Source organism: Papaver somniferum, chromosome 9 (genome assembly GCF_003573695.1).
Source record: "Papaver somniferum cultivar HN1 chromosome 9, ASM357369v1, whole genome shotgun sequence".
Classification (NCBI taxonomy): Eukaryota; Viridiplantae; Streptophyta; class Magnoliopsida; order Ranunculales; family Papaveraceae; genus Papaver; species Papaver somniferum.
Genome location: NC_039366.1, coordinates 7,953,227 through 7,972,088, shown reverse-complemented (window position 1 = coordinate 7,972,088; position 18,862 = coordinate 7,953,227). Strand labels below are relative to the sequence as shown.

General features: G+C 37.7%; 1 protein-coding gene, 1 long non-coding RNA gene and 1 other non-coding gene across 3 annotated transcripts; 2 read left to right on the top strand and 1 right to left on the bottom strand.

The window, feature by feature from the left end:
• Positions 1-218: 218 nt before the first annotated feature.
• TRNAV-AAC lies at positions 219-292 on the bottom strand. The gene has a single exon. It is a non-coding gene; the product is annotated as a tRNA-Val (tRNA).
• Positions 293-11,510: 11,218 nt separating this feature from the next.
• On the top strand, positions 11,511-12,020 carry LOC113311287. The gene has a single exon (XM_026560127.1). It carries the CDS (start codon positions 11,511-11,513, stop codon positions 12,018-12,020), a length of 510 nt encoding a protein of 169 aa, XP_026415912.1.
• A 5,517-nt stretch (positions 12,021-17,537) lies between these two features.
• LOC113307795 lies at positions 17,538-18,677 on the top strand. The gene is made up of 2 exons (XR_003339321.1): positions 17,538-17,903; positions 18,221-18,677. It is a non-coding gene; the product is annotated as an uncharacterized LOC113307795 (long non-coding RNA).
• Positions 18,678-18,862: the final 185 nt, after the last annotated feature.

Below are 18,862 nucleotides of genomic sequence, written 5' to 3'. Positions count from 1 at the left end.
ATTACGACCCTTGTGGTGCTGTTGTCGAGCTTAAAGCAGAGATTCTTGGTTTGAAATTGACCTGTTCCACAAAACCTGCATGATCCTGTTCTCCCAACTTGATGAGAATACATCTAAGATGATGCTCTTCTACGTGTAGTATTCTTGTGAGCGGACTCGTTAAAAAATCAAGCCAATGAAAAGCATTTTATTGTAAAAAAGAAAAAAATAAACAATTATGGCTTCGCCCAGGTTTGAACTGGAGACCTTCAGTGTGTTAGACTGACGTGATAACCAACTACACCACGAAACCGCCGTTGTTAAGCATCCGAGACCATGCTTTATGTAGTATATAAAAAAACCCTTGTACTGTATATCAAAACCCAGATTCACACAATGGCGTTGTGTCTACATTAAGCCAAACTTTACACATTCAGACATTATTTCATACTTTTAGTCATATCTTCACAATGAACAACAAGAATAAACAATGTACAAATAGAATTTTCCAAAGTTATGTGCCAAAATACTTGTTAGGCATCGAACCCCAAACATGTTTTTGAGTGGTTGTGGCAACCATGAGCCAACTAGTTCCGGGAATTTCATCCATCCTCATGCACAGTTGGATGCATATAATATACAAACTTGGGGGAAATGAAAATATCAACATCAATTATTGACGCTAAATGGCTAGTTGATTTGGCCCCAAGGTTCTTAGAAGCTGCAGATCCCACAAATTAAGAGAAAGCGACAGGTAAGGATTGAGCCGCTGTACGATAGATATCATGAGCCAAATTCGTGGCGTTTGAGTAAACATTTTTATCGTTATGTAGAAAGCATCATAGCGGAGTAATTTGTAACAGATGATGTAGCTGGACTGAGTGTTGTATTCATGTCCCTCAAGTTAGTTACAAAATCCATTTTTGTATATTCTTTGATTTTTCATTTGTTGTTGCCTAAGTTTGGAAGCATGGATGTTCTGGTCTTCAGGATTTTCTCCTGCTCCTCCCAGCTGTTGAGGTCATGAAGTTTATTACTCCGTAGTAAATCGTTAGTAGTGAGGCAGTTTCTTAATTTCAGCCCCATGAAAAATGTGCCTTTAGGATTGGGAAGAACTGGGTTTTCAAATGTATATTGTCAGTCTGATAACCAAGGAATTTCAAGGGCATGTGCTGCCACCAAGGACATTTCACCGTCTCCTCGAGTATTATTACAGTAGTAAAATTTGGTTGTGGGGGATTAATGCAGTTCAAGAAGTTTACTGAATTTGGGAGGGAGGAGGGAACATGAAACAAAGACTTCTGGTCATTAGTTACATTCTTCTAAACTCAAAACAAAAACAAAAAAAACAAACCGACTCTTCTTCTATAAGACAGTAATGGTTATTATCCCCCAGCATGCACCAACCTAACAATTTTTGGAAAATTAAGCTAATGAAATTTAAGTACTATGTAAGGTTGGTATTGCATTACCCAAACCACTTATGCCATTCAAAATTACCATAAGTATCGAGTGTCAAGTATAAATGACCATTATTAGTCGATTTCTCCTTCCACTGGTTTCTTTTGGTGGAAGTTGTACTGGTGGAGGCCAATGACCCATCCTCGGGTGTTTTACCATTACCATTTTCTTGAAAAAGAAAAAAAGCATTGAAAATGAAAGCTTTCTTTCTGCTACCATTGAATTTAAAGAAAACCTAACACATGCATCACCGACTCTTCTTACTCTTGTTTCAACATCTCATACCAAACCCTCCTGCCTTAACTCTATCTAGCTCTAGCTACTTGTCTATAAAACAAGACCTATCTCTCTCTTTTGGATTTGATAATAATAACACAATTCTTTTATGCACAAACCCTCTTTAATTCCATAAGCTTCATCATCATCACAAGACATACAAGAAACGCTAAAACTCAAACGACCAGTATCTTCAAATTATATACTATCATTTTTCATTTCAAGATTCGATCACCCAATTTCTTGTATGCTTGCATCATTTCAGTTCGGACAGTGCTTGATTTTCTTGCGGTAATCATTCATTTTCCCACAACAACATTTCCGCGTCGATTTACCGGGCTAGTAAGAATTATTTATGCATTTCGCTTTCATTCTTTTGTTCCTGCTGAGTTTGTTAATTAAGCACTTAATAATCATGTCAATCTCTTCTTGTCTCTGTATGTATGTTTTGCATAATCCTGTTTGTATGTCTCTAACTTTATCTTGCAATTGCCATGTTTACTGAGAGATCATGTGTGTGGAATTGTCAACTTCTTATGCAATTATTGTTGTTGGTCAAGTCTTGATAATTATTGGTATGAGCAGACTCGGAAATTGCACAACCTCTAAATTGTCTTTTCCTGGAAATTTCGCAGCTTCCAAATCATCTTTTGGCCTTCGCATGGTACAGATGCATCCAATTGGATTACGAGCTTTCCATGTGATTAGATTCCATGACCCAAAAACTTATGCCATTCAAAATAGCACCAAAAATTTCAATTTCCTACCAAGTGTTGTCAAGTATAATGAAATGATCATCCAAATATTTTAAATCATTGTCAAACTTTGCAGGCTAAGGCGCATTGCACATTGAACTGGATTTCAAACTTGTTTCATCTCTTGGTCTCAATTTCATTCATTGAATTTGAATTCTAGTCAACAACCTAACACATGCATCACCATGGTGATCACCACCACCACCACCATCGTCATCATTTGAAATTAAGGGCGACTTAATAAGAATGTTGTACAATAAATGTTCTGAAGAAATTTTGTATATATCCTTTGATTTTTCAACGCCCAATCAGAGAGATGCTTGTTGTTACCTTAGTTTGTGAAGCATGGATGTTTTGGTTTTTGGAATTTTCTTCTTTCACCCCCATGAAAAACGTAAAATAGTGTGTTTTGGATCGGGTGAGTTGGGTTTTCACATGGATATTGTCAGATAGCCAATAGCCAAGAAATTCCAAGAAGGATGTGATAAAGGGTATGATGTGCTCTTTTTTGATTTCTCGTATTTTTAGAGAGGTTTTCATTGAAGGAGTATGTGATGCTGCCACCAAACACCTCAACAAGGACATTTCACCATCTCCTCGAGTATTATTACAGTAGTGAAGTTTAGGTGGGGGATTAATGCAGTTGCAGAAGTTTACTAAAAAACAAAATAAACAAACTGATTGTTCTACAAAACATAAATGGTCACCAACCTAACAATTCATTCGATGTCTTTATCTTCTTGAGTAGTACTAAAGCTAACATGCATCCATTGTGTTTAGAGGACTTCCTACTATGTGAGGCTGCCCTGTGCTTAGACTCCATTACCCAAAAAATTATGCCATTCAAATTTCAGTTTCCGACCAACTGAGGACCAAGTGTCAAGTATAAATGACCATCCAAATTTTCCCAAATAGTTGTCAAACTTTACAGGACAATGCTCATTACACATTGAACTGAAATTCTAATAATCTATCTAAGAAAATGACTAACTACCTAATCCCTCCTATACCATTGATTTGTCAATTTCTCCTTCCACTAATACTGCTAAGAGCTCAGTTGTTTTCTCCTTGGAAGTTGTGCTGGTGGCTATGTTGTCAAAGGCGAGCCCCTTTGGCGCTCTAAGCGTAGAGCCAGCGCCCGGGTAAAAAAGCTCCCAGGCGCCAAAATAAAGCTTGCTATGATGGTTTCTAAATCTCGGGCGCTCGCCTGGGGCGCCTCGCCTCGCCCAGAGCCTTTTACAACTTGGGCTGGTGGTGGTGGGGGATAATGGCCTATACTTGGGTCTTTTTACCATTTCTTTAAAATTTGAAAACTTTCTTTCTTCTGCCATTTGTTGTTTGTTCAAATGACTTGTATATATTCTACTTTCAAACTTGTTTCCTCTCTTGGTTTCAATTGCATTCACTGAATTTGAATTCCAAAACCTAACACATGCATCACCAACTCTGTCAGTCAGTATTCACTACTCACCGACTCTTCTATCCCAGTACTCCTAATATGTATTTAACATCTCATACCAAACCTTGTTGCGTTAACTCTAGCTAGCTACCTTCATTATCATCATCGTATAGCTAGCTGTAACTACTTGTTTATAAAACAAGACCATCACCTTACAATTATTACACTAACTCCATCACCTTCATCATCATCACAAGACTTACAATGTCCCAATCCTTGGTGGTGTTTTACCATTTCCTTGGAAAAAGACAACTGAAGAAAATGAAAGCTTAGTATCTTCTATCTACCTATAAAATAAAAAGTACTATTCTAGTCTAAAATTGCATACCAAACTCTAGCCTCCTGCCTTAACTCTTCTAGCTACCTTCATCGTCATCTGCTTAGCCATAACTACTTGTCTATAAAAAAAAAGACCGATCTCCCTCTTCTGAATTCACATTACAATTTTTACACTTCATCATCATCACAAAGAATACCTATATTCTAGACCTGGAATATTTTTCTAAACTACAGATTCTTTTTTTCTGCATCTATTCTAGACTTGGAACCGGCTGGAGGGTGAAATGGTGTGTTATTTAGCACCAAAGCTGGGGACAAGAAGAGGAAAACTAGAAAGACCAAGTTTAGATGTTTTCGGATTTATTGGAGTATCTTTGGCCCAAATTTTCTTGATAATTATCGTTATGAACGGACTCGGAAAAGACAGATCTTCAGTTTCGTGGCAGCAATGACGATCCTTGTTATTTTCTGCTCAAAAACTAGGGTCATCGAAATTAAATCAAATACAGATTCTCTGGTGTAAAAGTTCCTCAAAGGATGAACCAGTTATTAATTTTGATGGTAGCTGTATGAGCTGATTTGGAAAATTAATCTAACAACATGAAACTTAGGCTGTTATCCTTTTGTATTTCCCATCAAATATATTGCATATTACTATTCTTGGTTAATTAAAAGTAGAAAAATGGCAGCACTTCATATATCATGTATGCGCATTTTGATGGCATAGTTGTAACCGAGAACAAAAAATTAATGGCATCGCTCCCCAGGTTTGAATGAACTGGAGACCTTGACTCGTTTGTTAAACTAACGTGATAACCAACTACACCATGAAACCGCTGTGTTTTAGTCAGTCAGATAACCAAGGAAAGTCATCATGTTAGATGTGATGTCATCAAATTAAGATGTGATGTCAAAAATAAGTTGGAGTAAGGTCATCATGTTAGATGACATCACATCTTAATCATCCGATGGTGGAAGAGGTGTTCGCTCATTTTTGCTTGCGCAGGTGGGCGATCAAAAAAATTTCCATCAAAATGGCACCCATTCGTTGTCAAACTTTACGGGACAATGCCCACTACACGTTGAATTCAATTTCTCCTTCCACTAATATTACAGGAGTAGTTTTTTTTCTTGGAATTTTTGTAATGGTGGGGGACAATTTTTATCTCTTTTATTTCAAGATTCAATCACGGATTGAAGCATTTCTTGTATTCTTGTAGTAATTTTTGTACTTTTGTGCTCTTGTAGTAATTTTTCATGATTTTATTTCAGTCAGTTAATCTGCTTGATTTTCTTGCGGAAATCATTCACATCTGAACAACAACATTTCCTATAACCAAATTTGACGTCAAAATTTTGTTGCTAGATCTGGGTAAAGAATAATGGAGCTTGACTTGAGTGTTGTATTCATGTCTGTGGGCACAGAATACCGCACACCTGTTTAGCATGCGTATGACTCCTCAGATATCATGCAAAGACGACCGCATATCACATTTCTAAGATGACGAACCAGATGACGTCACCAGATCACGAGTAAAGTGTGAAGATCTATGCGGTAGTAAAGAAATCGTGCGGCAATGATAAATCCTTATGCGACATTGACGCACGTCAGATCCGAAATTTGGGGCTTTATTAGTTGAACCTCCACTATGTAAACTCATATATATAGAGCTGAGCGACCTTGTGTGGAGGGGGTCTTTTGGGGGAATTTAGACAAGATATTTATAAGAGAGAAAAGGTTATTTGCTTCCCAAGTTAGGGTTTTCTCGAAAACTTTGTATCTAATCGAAATATTTCAATAAAAGTTCTTATGATTCTTATAATGATTACATAAATTGTTCATAGATTTACTAAGGGTGTGGTTGTGAGATTTGTCACAACTACATTTGGCGCTAGAAACAGCTCGGAATGATAATACCCTGTTGGTGAATTTCTTTAACAAAAAAAAAAGTTTTAATTCGCACAAATGGATGAAAGAAACAACAATCTTCAGCAAGTCCAAGAGCAGATCCAACAGAAGAACAGATGCAGAAACCAAGCAGGTGCTAAAACACAAGATGGACGAACAGATATAATCAAAATCATCAAAGCAAAAGAAGGAAGCAAGAGAGTACAGTGTAATTCAATAACCAAAACAATTATCAACGATTTTCATGTAGGAGTCACAGGAAAAATACATAAGCGAGACTTTGAATGAAGGAAAATCATGACAGTGGGAAAGATATCTCCTTTGAAGGAGTGGGAAAAACAGGAAATAACGTTCACAGCAGAAGAGATACCGGAAGAGAACTTAAGACGAACATACCCCTAGTGATTACGGTAACCGCAGAACGAAAAGAAAGAAATGAGAATTAGTAAGAATCAGAAGAATGGGTGGTTGAAAAAACCTTAGTAGATACAGGCAGTTCGGTAGATATCTTGTTCTATCGCGCGTTCAAGAGAATGGGATACAAGGATGCGGATCTGACGCGCTCTATATACAACATTCATGGGTTTAACAAAACGATGACAAAACCAAAAGGTGAGGTAACCATACGAATTTCATAGGGAGAAATAGAAACGCAAGTAATATTGTGCGTAGTTGACGTGGAATCACCATACAATATGATATTGGGACGACCATGGGTGCATGCGATTAAAGGCGCGGCATCAACTCTCCACCAGTGTGTGCGATTCCCAATACTAAGCGGAATAAGCGAAATCAAAGGTGATATAAAGAGTGCGAAAATATGCAGTCAAATAGATGTAAAGAATATGAAGGACGCGCGAAGAAGCGAAAAGATCGATGGAGGAGGGCGAAAGAATTGAATAAGGAAGAAGAACTGAGGATATACATGATAAGAGCGCAGGAGGGAAAAGGAATACCAAGCGAAATCCCAGAAAAAGAAGGTGAACCGATGCATAGTATAAAAGAACCATCACCACCAGGCGAATCAAAAGCGAATTTCACCGAAGTGGAACCAACAAAAGAAATAAATGTTGGTACAGAAGAAGAACCAAAGATGTTGAAAATCGGAACCAAGATGGGCAAAAAAGAAGAAGAAAAGACGATCAACTTTTTGCGGGAGTATAAAGACATCTTCGCATGGAGAATGGCCGAGATGTTGGGAATAAACCCTTCTGTCGCATGCCATAAGTTGGACATCAACAAGAACGCACTACCATTCAAGCTGAGAATAAGGAAGATAGCAACAACATATCATCCTCAAATAGAAGAGGAGTTATAAAAAATGTTAGATGCAGGAATAATAAGACCAGCAAAGTACCCAGAATGGATAACAAACATGGTAGTGGTACTAAAGAAGAACAAAGGTATGCAGATTTGCATCGACTTCAGTGACTTAAACAAGGAGTGTCCAAAGGAAAGTTTTCCATTACCGGAGATACCACAAATGGTAGAGGCAGCATCAGGAAATGACACGCTAGACGGATACAAAGGCTATAATCAAATTCCTCTGGCTGAAGAAGACCAAGAGCATAATGCTTTTTTTGAACCCATAGGATTGTATTGTTACACAAAAATGCCTTTTGGTTTGAAAAATGCAGGTGCGACATATCAAAGAATGATAGAGAAGATATTTGCAAAATGCGTACATATAACATTAGAGGTCTATATTGATGATATGTTGGTGAAGAGTAAAAAAGCTGAAGATCATGTTGACAACTTGAGCAGATGCGGCAATTCAACATCAAGATAAACCCAGAAAAGTGCATCTTTGGAGTCGCGTCGGGAATTTTTTTAGGTTATATTGTATCAAAGGAGGGAATAGAAGTCGATCCAGAAAAGGTACAAGCGTGGTTCGTGACATGGCATCACCCGTGACTATGAAATATGTACATAAGTCGAATGGATTTCTAGCTTCATTAGGGCGGTTCATTTCGCGCTCATCAGACAAGTGCAAACACTTTTTTAACATCTTAAAGAAGGGGACCAAGTTCGAATGAACAGAATATTAAAACTACCTAATAAATTTGTCTATTTTGCAGAAAGCAGAGACAGGAGAAAAACTATTAATATACCTAGCGTCAATACCGCACTCATTAAGTGTTGTATTGCTTCGATTGGATCAAGGAGTCGAAAATCCAATATACTACATCAGCAAGACCTATAATTCCGCAGAGAAAAATTATTCAAAGATCGAGAAGCTTATACTTGCATTGGTCTATGCAACACAAAAACAAAGAATTTATTTTCAAGCCCACAAAATTAAGGTGCTGACAGAGGTACCAATTGAATTAGTGATCAGAAATTCGAAAAGAGCAGGAAGAATAGAAAGATGGAATGCACAAGTTGGCCACTTCGAAATAAAGTATGAAGTACTATCTTCACCAAATCACAAGTCATCGCAGATTTTTTGGCAGAATTTCCATTAGAAGAAGTCGAAAATGTAGAAGAAATGATGGATATAGATGAAGAAAAAGGGAATCCTAAAGATTTGTTAAAAGATAGTAACTCAAACAGATGGGAGATATTGGTGGATGGATCATCAAACAGAGAGGGAAATGGACTCGGAATAGTATTCATTTCACCAAAAGGAGCAAGAATGGCTTATTCCTTCAGATTGGAGTTCGCATCAACCAATAATGAGACCGAATATGAAGCAGTGGTACACGCGTTAAAGCTGGCAATTGAAATGAAGTTAAAATAGATTAGAATAACAAGTGATTCGCAATTGGTAATATGACAAATACAAGGTTGGTATAGTACAAATGAGCCATCTCTCCAAAAATACAAACAACTCGTCGAAGAGCTCTCAGTGAAAATTGAAAATATAACTTGGAGGAATATAGGCAGGAAATATAATCGACTTGTAGACGTACTGGCATTCACCTCTTCAATGATGGTGGACCCAACTGCGCGGTATATAAAAATAACGACGCTCGACGCTCTCCTTCCCCTCAATTAACAAAGAAGAAGAAGAAAACGCTGACACATTGATGGTGGAAGATACACAAGAAAGCCAAACGGACAAAGACGCAGATTGGAGAACACGACTCCACCTATATTCGGAAAAAGGAGAAATTCCAAGAAACAGATTAGAAGCACACAAGCTAAAAAGGAGAGCGAAAAATTATGAATTGAGAGAAAGCGTGCTCTATCGAAAATCATTCCTTGGACCATCACTTAGATGTTTCACGCGAAAAGAAGGAATGGAAATCCTAAAGGCACTACACTATGGTGACGCAGGGAACTAAGTGGAGGAAGGTCTTTAGCCTACAGAACAAAGATACAAGGGTATTACTGGACCTACATGCATGAAGACGCAAAGGAGGTATCCAGGCGATGCGAAGAATGCCAATGATCGAATTTTAATAGTGGTAAGAAGAGTTGTCGTTCACTCGGACTTTGTTGGAATTGATTTTAGGCTTAAATATAAAACGTACTCAAAAATAAGAAAATATATCTACAAATATTGTCACATGATGAACAGACACTAGGACGCAGGATTTCACTACTTTTCATATTCTTGTGGTTCGGTCATTAACTTTAGACAATATAGCTCAAACAAAAGAAGTTGTGACTCTAATTCTTTGCCAACAATAGATTTCATAAAACGTCAATTATAAATTACAAGCATAGTGTATCTAAAGCGCCTATGACTAAGCATACACTATCTAACAAGATAACAATTGATTAATAGAAATCATAAAGCAATTAAATCTATGCAAAAAGTCATATAAATAATTAATTCATTTACCACAATCATGAAAAGTTGCTTCCTCCGTTGTCCCAGTGATGGGTTCTATCTCCGCATGATGAAAACACGCTCAAAGGAATTTTTCATTACTATAAAAGGTGTTCACAATAATGAAATGGGAGGAAAATAATAAAACCGGGTTTGTAACAATTGTATTTGTTACAAACCGAACTGTTACATAGTACGATAAATGATAACTATCACTGTTACTATAGCTTATAAGACTGATATCTGTTTGTTGTTTCCACTGAAGCAAATACGACAGTTGTGGGTGGGTCTTATGTTCTTCGTTCATTCTTCAGCAGCAGCAATGCAAGTTTCCTGCAACTCGATTGGTTGCGTCTCTGTAGTGTTCTAAACTATCCCAAAATCTCCATCCCTCTTCTAAGACATCCCAGGGACCTTTTTATACCTCACCAGCATCAAATCTTCCGTATTAACTCCATATAATCCTCTCTTCAATTATGTGCAGATACGAGAATATTTCTTTCCATTTTTCTTTTATTCACGCGTTCTCCTGTGTTATCTTGGAACTGGCACACTCCAACATTCTGCTACTCATCTCGGACAGATTTAAACTCACTGCAGGGAACAACTCTGCACGTAACTTTCTCAGAATAAACCCAAGAATCATATGAATACCTCCTCTTTCGGTTATCCAACTTGACACGCATACAACCCAAGTTTTACGATTCAAAAACACATACCAATCCTGTTGTGACTCAACTGGACCATACAAGTCCGAATCCGTGAAAATATCCAAGTAAGTCTTTGCCCAATCTTTCCCAGAAAACCCTAGAAAACTAGCTTCTCCTGTTTTGCATCCCAACGGATTATCTAACCCAAATAAATTCATTCGAACACCCATACCAACATTTTTTGGGCCTATCAAGATCATCCCAATTGAAATCAATGATTTAATCTTACTGTAATCCCTCCGAAAATCCAACAGAATAGTACACAGCAAACTGAAATATGTTCCCACCATTTTGCATTGTTTAAACGATGAAGAAGGGTGCCCCTTATCCAGAGTCAGGGTTCCCTTAGCAGGTGACGCCCTGGGGTGTGAATAGTAAAGACGGTGGCCCTTATCAAAAGAGGTGCCCCTTAGTAATTGAGTACCCCCTATCCAAATGTGAGAGTCCAAATAACACATGTCCTCCAGGTGCTTTAGACAACTTTTCGAGCCCATTTTTCCAAAAAATACCTACAAACACACAAAATACCATAATAAGTACGAAATCGAGTACTAACAATACATAACATTGAGGACAAATTAGACATATAAATGCGTCCATCATCCAACGCCATGGAAATAAGATACATGCACCTGGAACGACGCTAAACTCATCAACAAGCGTATGTCCATTTGTAAAATGGGGCCTTGATATTGTAGGTCCATTCATACCAGGAAGTGCGCAAAGGAGATACTTAATAGTAACAACATATTACTTTATAAAATGGGCAGAGGTAAAAGTGGTGCAACATATTCGAGATCGAGATGTGTTCACATTCATATTTGAAAATATCATTTGCAGATTTGGAATTCTTATGCAATTGGTCTTTGATAACGGAAAACAATTTGAGGGAGAAAACATAGAAATGTTGTTTAACGCGTTCAAGATCCAAAGCGGAAAATCAACTCCTTTACACCCGCAAAGCAACGGACAAGCTGAGGAAACCAACAAAACTATTGCATATATATTGAAGAAGAAGTTGGAAGGATACAATAAAGGATGGTGTGAACAAGTGCATAATGCAGTATGGGCATACAGAACGACACGGAGAGAAGCTACAGGAATGTCACCTTTCTGCCTAACATACGAAGTTGAGGCGGTGCTGCCAACTAAAGTAATTATTCCTACAACCAAAAAAGAAGCATGGGAGAAGAATTTGAACACGGACTTGATATTAACAAAACTTGATGTAGAAGAAAATAGAGAGATTGCTCTGCAACATATGCAAAATTACCACAAAAGGATAGCTCGAGAATATAACAAGCGCGTCAAGGTAAGAGAATTCCATCCGGGAGAACTAATGCTGAGAGAAATACCGCCTTATCTGAAAGGAGGAGACGGAAAACTGGAAAAAAGTGGGATGGACCATATATAATAAAGAGGATAGTAGGAAATGGAACATATGAGTTGATGGATCCTGAAGGGAGAAGCACGGGTTGCAAACTGGAACATCCATGGAACATATTATATTTGAAAAAAATACTATCCTTAAATCATGCGGTAGTAACCGCATCAATAAAGAAGACAATTACATGCAACTCAAATGAAGTACAGACAGTTGAAGATGCGAAGTCTTTCACACTCAACAAAGATGTACTAATCAAGCGAATGAATAAATTAATGATTTCCCTTCCTCATACATAATATATATATCTCAAGAAAAAGGAAAAAATAAGACCTTATAATAAGACCTTCATAGAATGCAAAAGAAGTAAAGACTCTAACTAGGGAGGCTAGGCATCCAATTGTGGCGTGCATCCTAGTTCCCATACAACAAGAGGCAACGATAAGACCAAACGCGCGTCAGAATTGGGGAAAACCTAGTTAGCATGACTCGAGGAAAAGCTACACCGACCCTGAAACCTGAGTCATAGAGATTTGGGGTGAAATGAAAGCCCATCCAGGAGAGGCGCCTTAATCGAAAAATTAAGGTGATAAAGTATCTCCTAAGGAGTGCAGAAACTCGATCAGGGCGCTGAGGTACACGGTTGAGTAAAGAGTGCTTGGGGCATCTGGAGCGTACCTGGCCGCTCTTGGCTAGTCCTGACTATGATGCACTCGGTCTTCAAGAAACCCCACTTAGGGTGCGGTCTCATAACCACAAGCCATATCGGCGGAGGGATAAGAGGCCGCGAAAACAACTGAGTGTTGCATCGCTGGATGGGAAGAACCCACCTTAACCCGGTAGGGGTAAGTTTCCTTGAAGGGCATTCAGGGGGAATATAAGGACGACACCCTCCATTAGGGAGCTTAATTGTGTCAAAACACGCAAATATAATGAGGTTTTTTACTCACGGGAGTAATAAGACTTTTCGTATTTGCGCGTCAATACATCCCGTAGAGGCAATAATACGAGAAGATGATAAGGCGGGATCAATGGGTCATTACATGAAAATGTAAAGACCGCCTGCGTTTTCGCCGCACAATAATAAAATCATATCTTAGGAAAAATAAGAAATTTACTTAGGGAGGCTCAATAAGACCTCACGAGAAAAATAAAGTTGAAACTGATATTGTTTTGCAGGAAATAATGAGGCACAACGAAAAGACAAAGGATATTTCTCGCAAGGAGAATAATATGAGGCTAGTATAGGAATAACAAACATGAGGGATTATTCTCCTTGTTCAAAACGATCTCACATAAAAATAGCAGAGATAAAAGGGTACTTCTACATGGTCAAGAATCAATATCCAAAGATTAAATACATCCAGACACACAAGGAAGCGAAGAAAGAAAAAAGCTAAGCATCATTTGAAGAGATGTTCTGATCTGGTGCAGATGCTTCAGCACCAACCTCAGGATTGGGATTAACATCAGGACTTTGGCGTTTAGGAAGATCACCGCAAGACCCTTCCTTTTTAAGATGACCCTCTTCAAGAAAAGTTTCTACGCCTTTATTGTCTCCACTTTCATCATCATCGCTCATATAATAGTAATCGCTATCAGGCACAGGAAGCTCCTCATCTGCATCCACATCAAGAGGTTTCACCTCTACTGGAGGAATCAAATTATCGAGGAAAACTCGGTTTGCATAACTTGGGACTTAACATGAGCATCTCGCGCATCACCCCTCTTGGTGTTTTCTAGGGAAACTTTCATGAGATTTTCAAGATACGAACATCTCTTATTCGCTCTGTCTCGGGAAGAGGCGAGTGCTACTGAAAGTTTCCCACGTTCTCTGTTGGCCTTAGTCAAATAAGACCTCAATTTGGAGATGGTAGATTGGTGCGTTCTTTCAGATTCTGCAAAAAAGATATCTAATTATTATCGGAGCGAAATTTTCGCATGCACAAGATGAGAGTAATTAGAAAGTGCAAGTAAACTGAGGTATCCAGCTTAATGTAACTACCTTCCCTCTGAGAGATGAGGTCTTGAGATAAGGCAAGGATACTACTTTTCATACTTTCCATAACCGTATCAAAATCATCATCGATTAAATCCTGATGACGAGAGCGAATTTTCTTTTCATCCTGAGAAAGAGAAAACTTTTCCTTCTCAAGGATATCGTGAGACCCTTTTAGTTGTGTATATTCTTCTCGAAGTATATTCATCTTCACAGTCAAATTTATCTTGCTCTGGATGATCTTCTCCTTCTCCAAAGTTAATTTTTTCGTAGATTCATCATACTGATTTCTTAGTACGCGAAGGGATTCTTCTTGATCGTCACAAACCTTCTGGAAAGTAAGATATTGACGCGAAAACATCACCTCTTTCTTTAAAAAATAACGCTTCTCTGAGGCCATAATCTGATTCTCATCTCATAAAGTTTGATGTCTTAAATCAACACTAGACAACATTTCATACAGATAGGATGCTTGGGAGTCCAGAAATTCATTCTGATTAGATAAGAGAAGATTCTCATTTCTTAGATTCTCAATATGATCAAGCGAATATGAATGATTATTAACTAATTGATCTACTTGATTCTGCAATTTCACATTGCCCGCGCGAGCATCTTCAGTAGAATGTTGATAATTAAAATATCTCCATAACAAGCTTCTGGTTTAAGTCTTAAGAAACGCACGAAGAATACTCAAGACATGAATGAAAGCTTATCTTAAGTAATTAATAAGAAATACAAGGTAGAGGTAAACATACCTCTGAGGTCTCGATTCTTGATGCGCAGATCTTCAAATTCAAGAGTTACAGCTTGGAGTTTCCCCTTTAGTTTACTAAGCTCCTCTTCTAATGCGACCTTTTGACGAGAGAGGTCTAATATGGTACTGATAAATTCAGAAAACCCTTTAGCCAGAACCACGCGACGACGAGATTCCTAAAAGAGAAATAAGATAAGCATGAATATGCAGTAAGACAGTTCAAACAGAAGAGTATAATCGAAATAGTATTTACCAAGAGATCCAGAGCAATATGGAAACTTGGATCAATCTGAGAGAAGATTTCGGTCCTTGTTGGTTTATTTGGTGGAGAATCATATAGCATATTGACCAGAGCGTCACAAATGCAGAGCTTAAAAGGATCATTAATGGATGAGTAAACAACACTGACGATATTTGACAAAGCTTGAGTAGCAGAGTTTACTCCCTCCAAGACCCCCTTATCAGCAGAGATGACCTCCAAAGAGAAAGAAGTAACCTTAGAGGAAGAAGAGCAGGCGCAGAAGAGGCAATATCCTTCATGGATGCGGGAATACTCGCTGATAAAGGAATATTCACAAAAGTTGAAACAGTCTTATCCACCACGGGTGCGGATACATTCTCAAGAGATTATATAATGGCGTCATCCACCAAGGCAGCTTCCTTGAGAGCAGGAGTTTCCTTTGAAGGAGTAGAGACCGAGGGAATTGAGGCAACAAAACCCTCCAAAGAGGAACCAGTAGCACAATTAGGGGGGTTGGTATCTATCGACAATGCGGGAGTATTCACGTCAGTCTAAGTGATGACATCTCTAACATGGATACTAACAACGTCATCGGAAGAAACCTGCTCTGAGAACGGGGTTGATATTCGAGTTCTGGAATGGAAAGAGAAGTGTTGACTGTGGGGGCTTTGCGAACTATTTTAATTTTCTTTTTCTTCGCACCATCAATCTCGCTCTCGACATCCTACGAAGAACAACACAGATAAGAAGCAGAGACAACAATATTGTTTTAAAGAAAATAAGGTATTTCTTACTACCTTGTTATGTGAAGGCTTCCGCTTGTGAGAATCATCATTATTATTCATCATCTTTAAAACCCGAAGAAGATCTGGGGTTGGGAACTGTAAAATGAGAGTTGCCAGAAGAAGAACACTTGCTGCAATAAAACCAGTATGAGAATATGAAGAACAATAGCAGAACAATAGTAGACCAACGATAGCAGTGGGAAATTTAAGACGGAAAAACAAAATACATCGATAATAGAGTACACTCACCTTGAATCCATAAGGTTTGAAGGAAGACAATACCAGAAGATTACCAAAAATGAAGTAGATTTGCAGAAGGTTCACAAGGAAGAAGAAGATCAGATAAAAACGAGAAAAGTTTTCATCTCTTCTCGTCCCAGTTAATAAATAGAGAAAAAAGACAACCGGTTAATTTAAGATGTGCCGGTTAAAAAGGGGGAGAGTCAATACGTGTAGACGGTTAAGCTGAAATCACAGAGACATGTCGGTCAAGAAGAATATGAAAAGATAAACGGATGCGGCAGAATAAATTAGAATTTCTCGTACCGCTCTCTCTACCGAGAGAACAATATAAGAAGAGGAAAAATGTGGGTACAGAATACGACACACCTGTTTAGCATGCGTACGACTCCTCAGATATCATGCAAAGACGACCGCATATAATGTAACACCCCGAGCTCCGGACCAGGGTCAAACCCACATGGAGATCCGAACTCGAAGCGTTACGGATCAGAAAGAGACTAAAAGTTTTATTTTCATATAATTGTTTCAATAAGCATAACGCATTATTCTTATACATGAATTTAATTGATTATTAAAAAAATACATTAACAACATTCTCAACAAAATATTAAAATCAAATAGCTAACTTCTTAAATTCCAATTCCACATTCCATTTCATAAATCAACATTCTCAACATTCTCTTTCTAAATTTACCTTTTAAGAGAGGATGAGACTGGAGTAATTTGTAAAAGATAATGTGGCTGTACTTTAGTGTTGTATTCATGTCCCTCAAGTTAGTAACAAAATCCTAATTTTTTATATTCTTTGAATTATTTTTCCATGCCCATTTTTTTTTCTAAACAAACAATTGTATTAATTTTCAAACTGTCAAGTTACAACAGAATAGAATAAAAAGAAACAATGGTATTAATTTTTCCATGCCCATGTTCTTGAACCAGGGAGATGCTTGTTGTTCCCAAAATTTGTGAAGAATGGATGCTTTGGTTTGCAGGATTTTTTCCTGCTCCTCCCAGCAAATAAAGTACCAACTCAACTGTGAAGTACAAATGACCATCCAAATACTTTTGTCAAACTTTACAGGCCAAGGCCCATTGCACATGAAACTGGATTTCACTGGATCTATGTTTTTAAATCAATGCTTAAGTTTGATGACTCCAGTTTTTCATTCTCATCTATAGGTAAGTAAAATGGTTGAAAGTTCAACTCAATCAAATGACACAAATTTTTGCATTGATAGATGCATAGTTACATTCATCTACTAATAGTTGATGGTTCACCTACCAGGATGACTCCCTCTTCTATAGTTTCTGTCTTGAAAATTATGGTGGGGGCAATGGCCTAAACTTGGGGGTGTTTTACCATTTCTTTGAAAAGATTACTTACAAGCTTGTTTCCTCTTTTGGTTTCAATTGCATTCATTGAGTCTGAAACCCAACACATGCAGCACTGACTCTTTTTCCTAATTCTCTAGAAATATAATTGCATTCGACATCTCATACCAAACCCTGCTGCCCTTAACTCTAGCAGTAAGTATCTACCTTCATCATCATCTGCTAGATGTAACTACTACTTGTCTATAAAAAAGACCTATCTCCCTCTTCTGAATTCACATTACAATTTTTACGCTTCATCATCATCATCACAAAGAAGACCTATTATCTCAGGCACTTTTGTAATATTTATCTGTCAATTTTCATCACTTATTGTTCACCTTTGCTTCCAGTTCAAGATTTTCGATCAAGGATTGAAGCAATTTCTTGTATATTCATTCAAGATTTTACCCGGCCAGGCCAGTTTTCGGTTCCTGAACCAAAATCATTTCTTCTTGAAAGTCTATCATTCAAGATTTTATTACTAGATCTGGAACAAATCTTCTCAAAAATCCACTATGTAAGAATTATTTATGCATTTCGCTTTCGTTATGTTCATCCTTCAATTTGTTTCTGCAGTGTTTGTTAAGTACTCTTCATAACCATATCAATCTCTTCTTGTGTCTGCATGATCTCCTGTCTATCTGTAACTTTACCTTACAATTGCTTGCCATGTTCACTGAAATATGCATGCTGAGATCAATTTGATAGATAGATTAGATCTAGTGTGTGGAATTGTCAGCAGCCTCTTATGCTACTGTTGTTGGCCGGTATGTGCTTAATAATTTTTCTTAACTGTATATATATAGTAAAATTGTTTATTGTGTACTTATTTAGCACCAAAGCTGGGGACAGGAAAATAAGGAACACCAAGTTCAGATGTTCTCGGATTAATTGGAGTAGTTTTGTTAGAAATTGTCTTGATAATTATTGGTATGAGCGGAGTCGGAAAACGCAGAGCTTTCTTGTTGGCATATCGGTTACACACATAACTTAACTGGCAACCAATTCTATGAAGCCTAATAACGAAAAAAGAAGAGAATTCATCTATGTTATTAATCCTCATGTAATATCTGTATGAGCGGACTCAGAAAATTAAGCTAATGGTTACTCTTTCTGAGTCAAAATATGTATACATTTTACAGTTTTACTTTTCTCACATTTTACTGGCACAATTTGTAAACTAGATTGGCCAAAAAAAAGAAGTACTGGCTTGGACGTGATAACCAACTACACCACGAAACCTTTGTTGTTAATGATGTCCAATTTTAAAACCCATTCTTTTTATGCTTTCTGAAAGTGTATGTAAAATTAGTAAATAAGCTGATAAAAACCATTACTAATTAGTACATGCTTTGCTGCAAATAAGTTGTAGAAGAATAGAGAAGAGAAAGAGCCTTCTTTTCGGCACGGATGGGTTTCCTAATCAACAAGCATACAGATTTACATAATGTTGGCCTGAGAGTCGTGTACACTAAT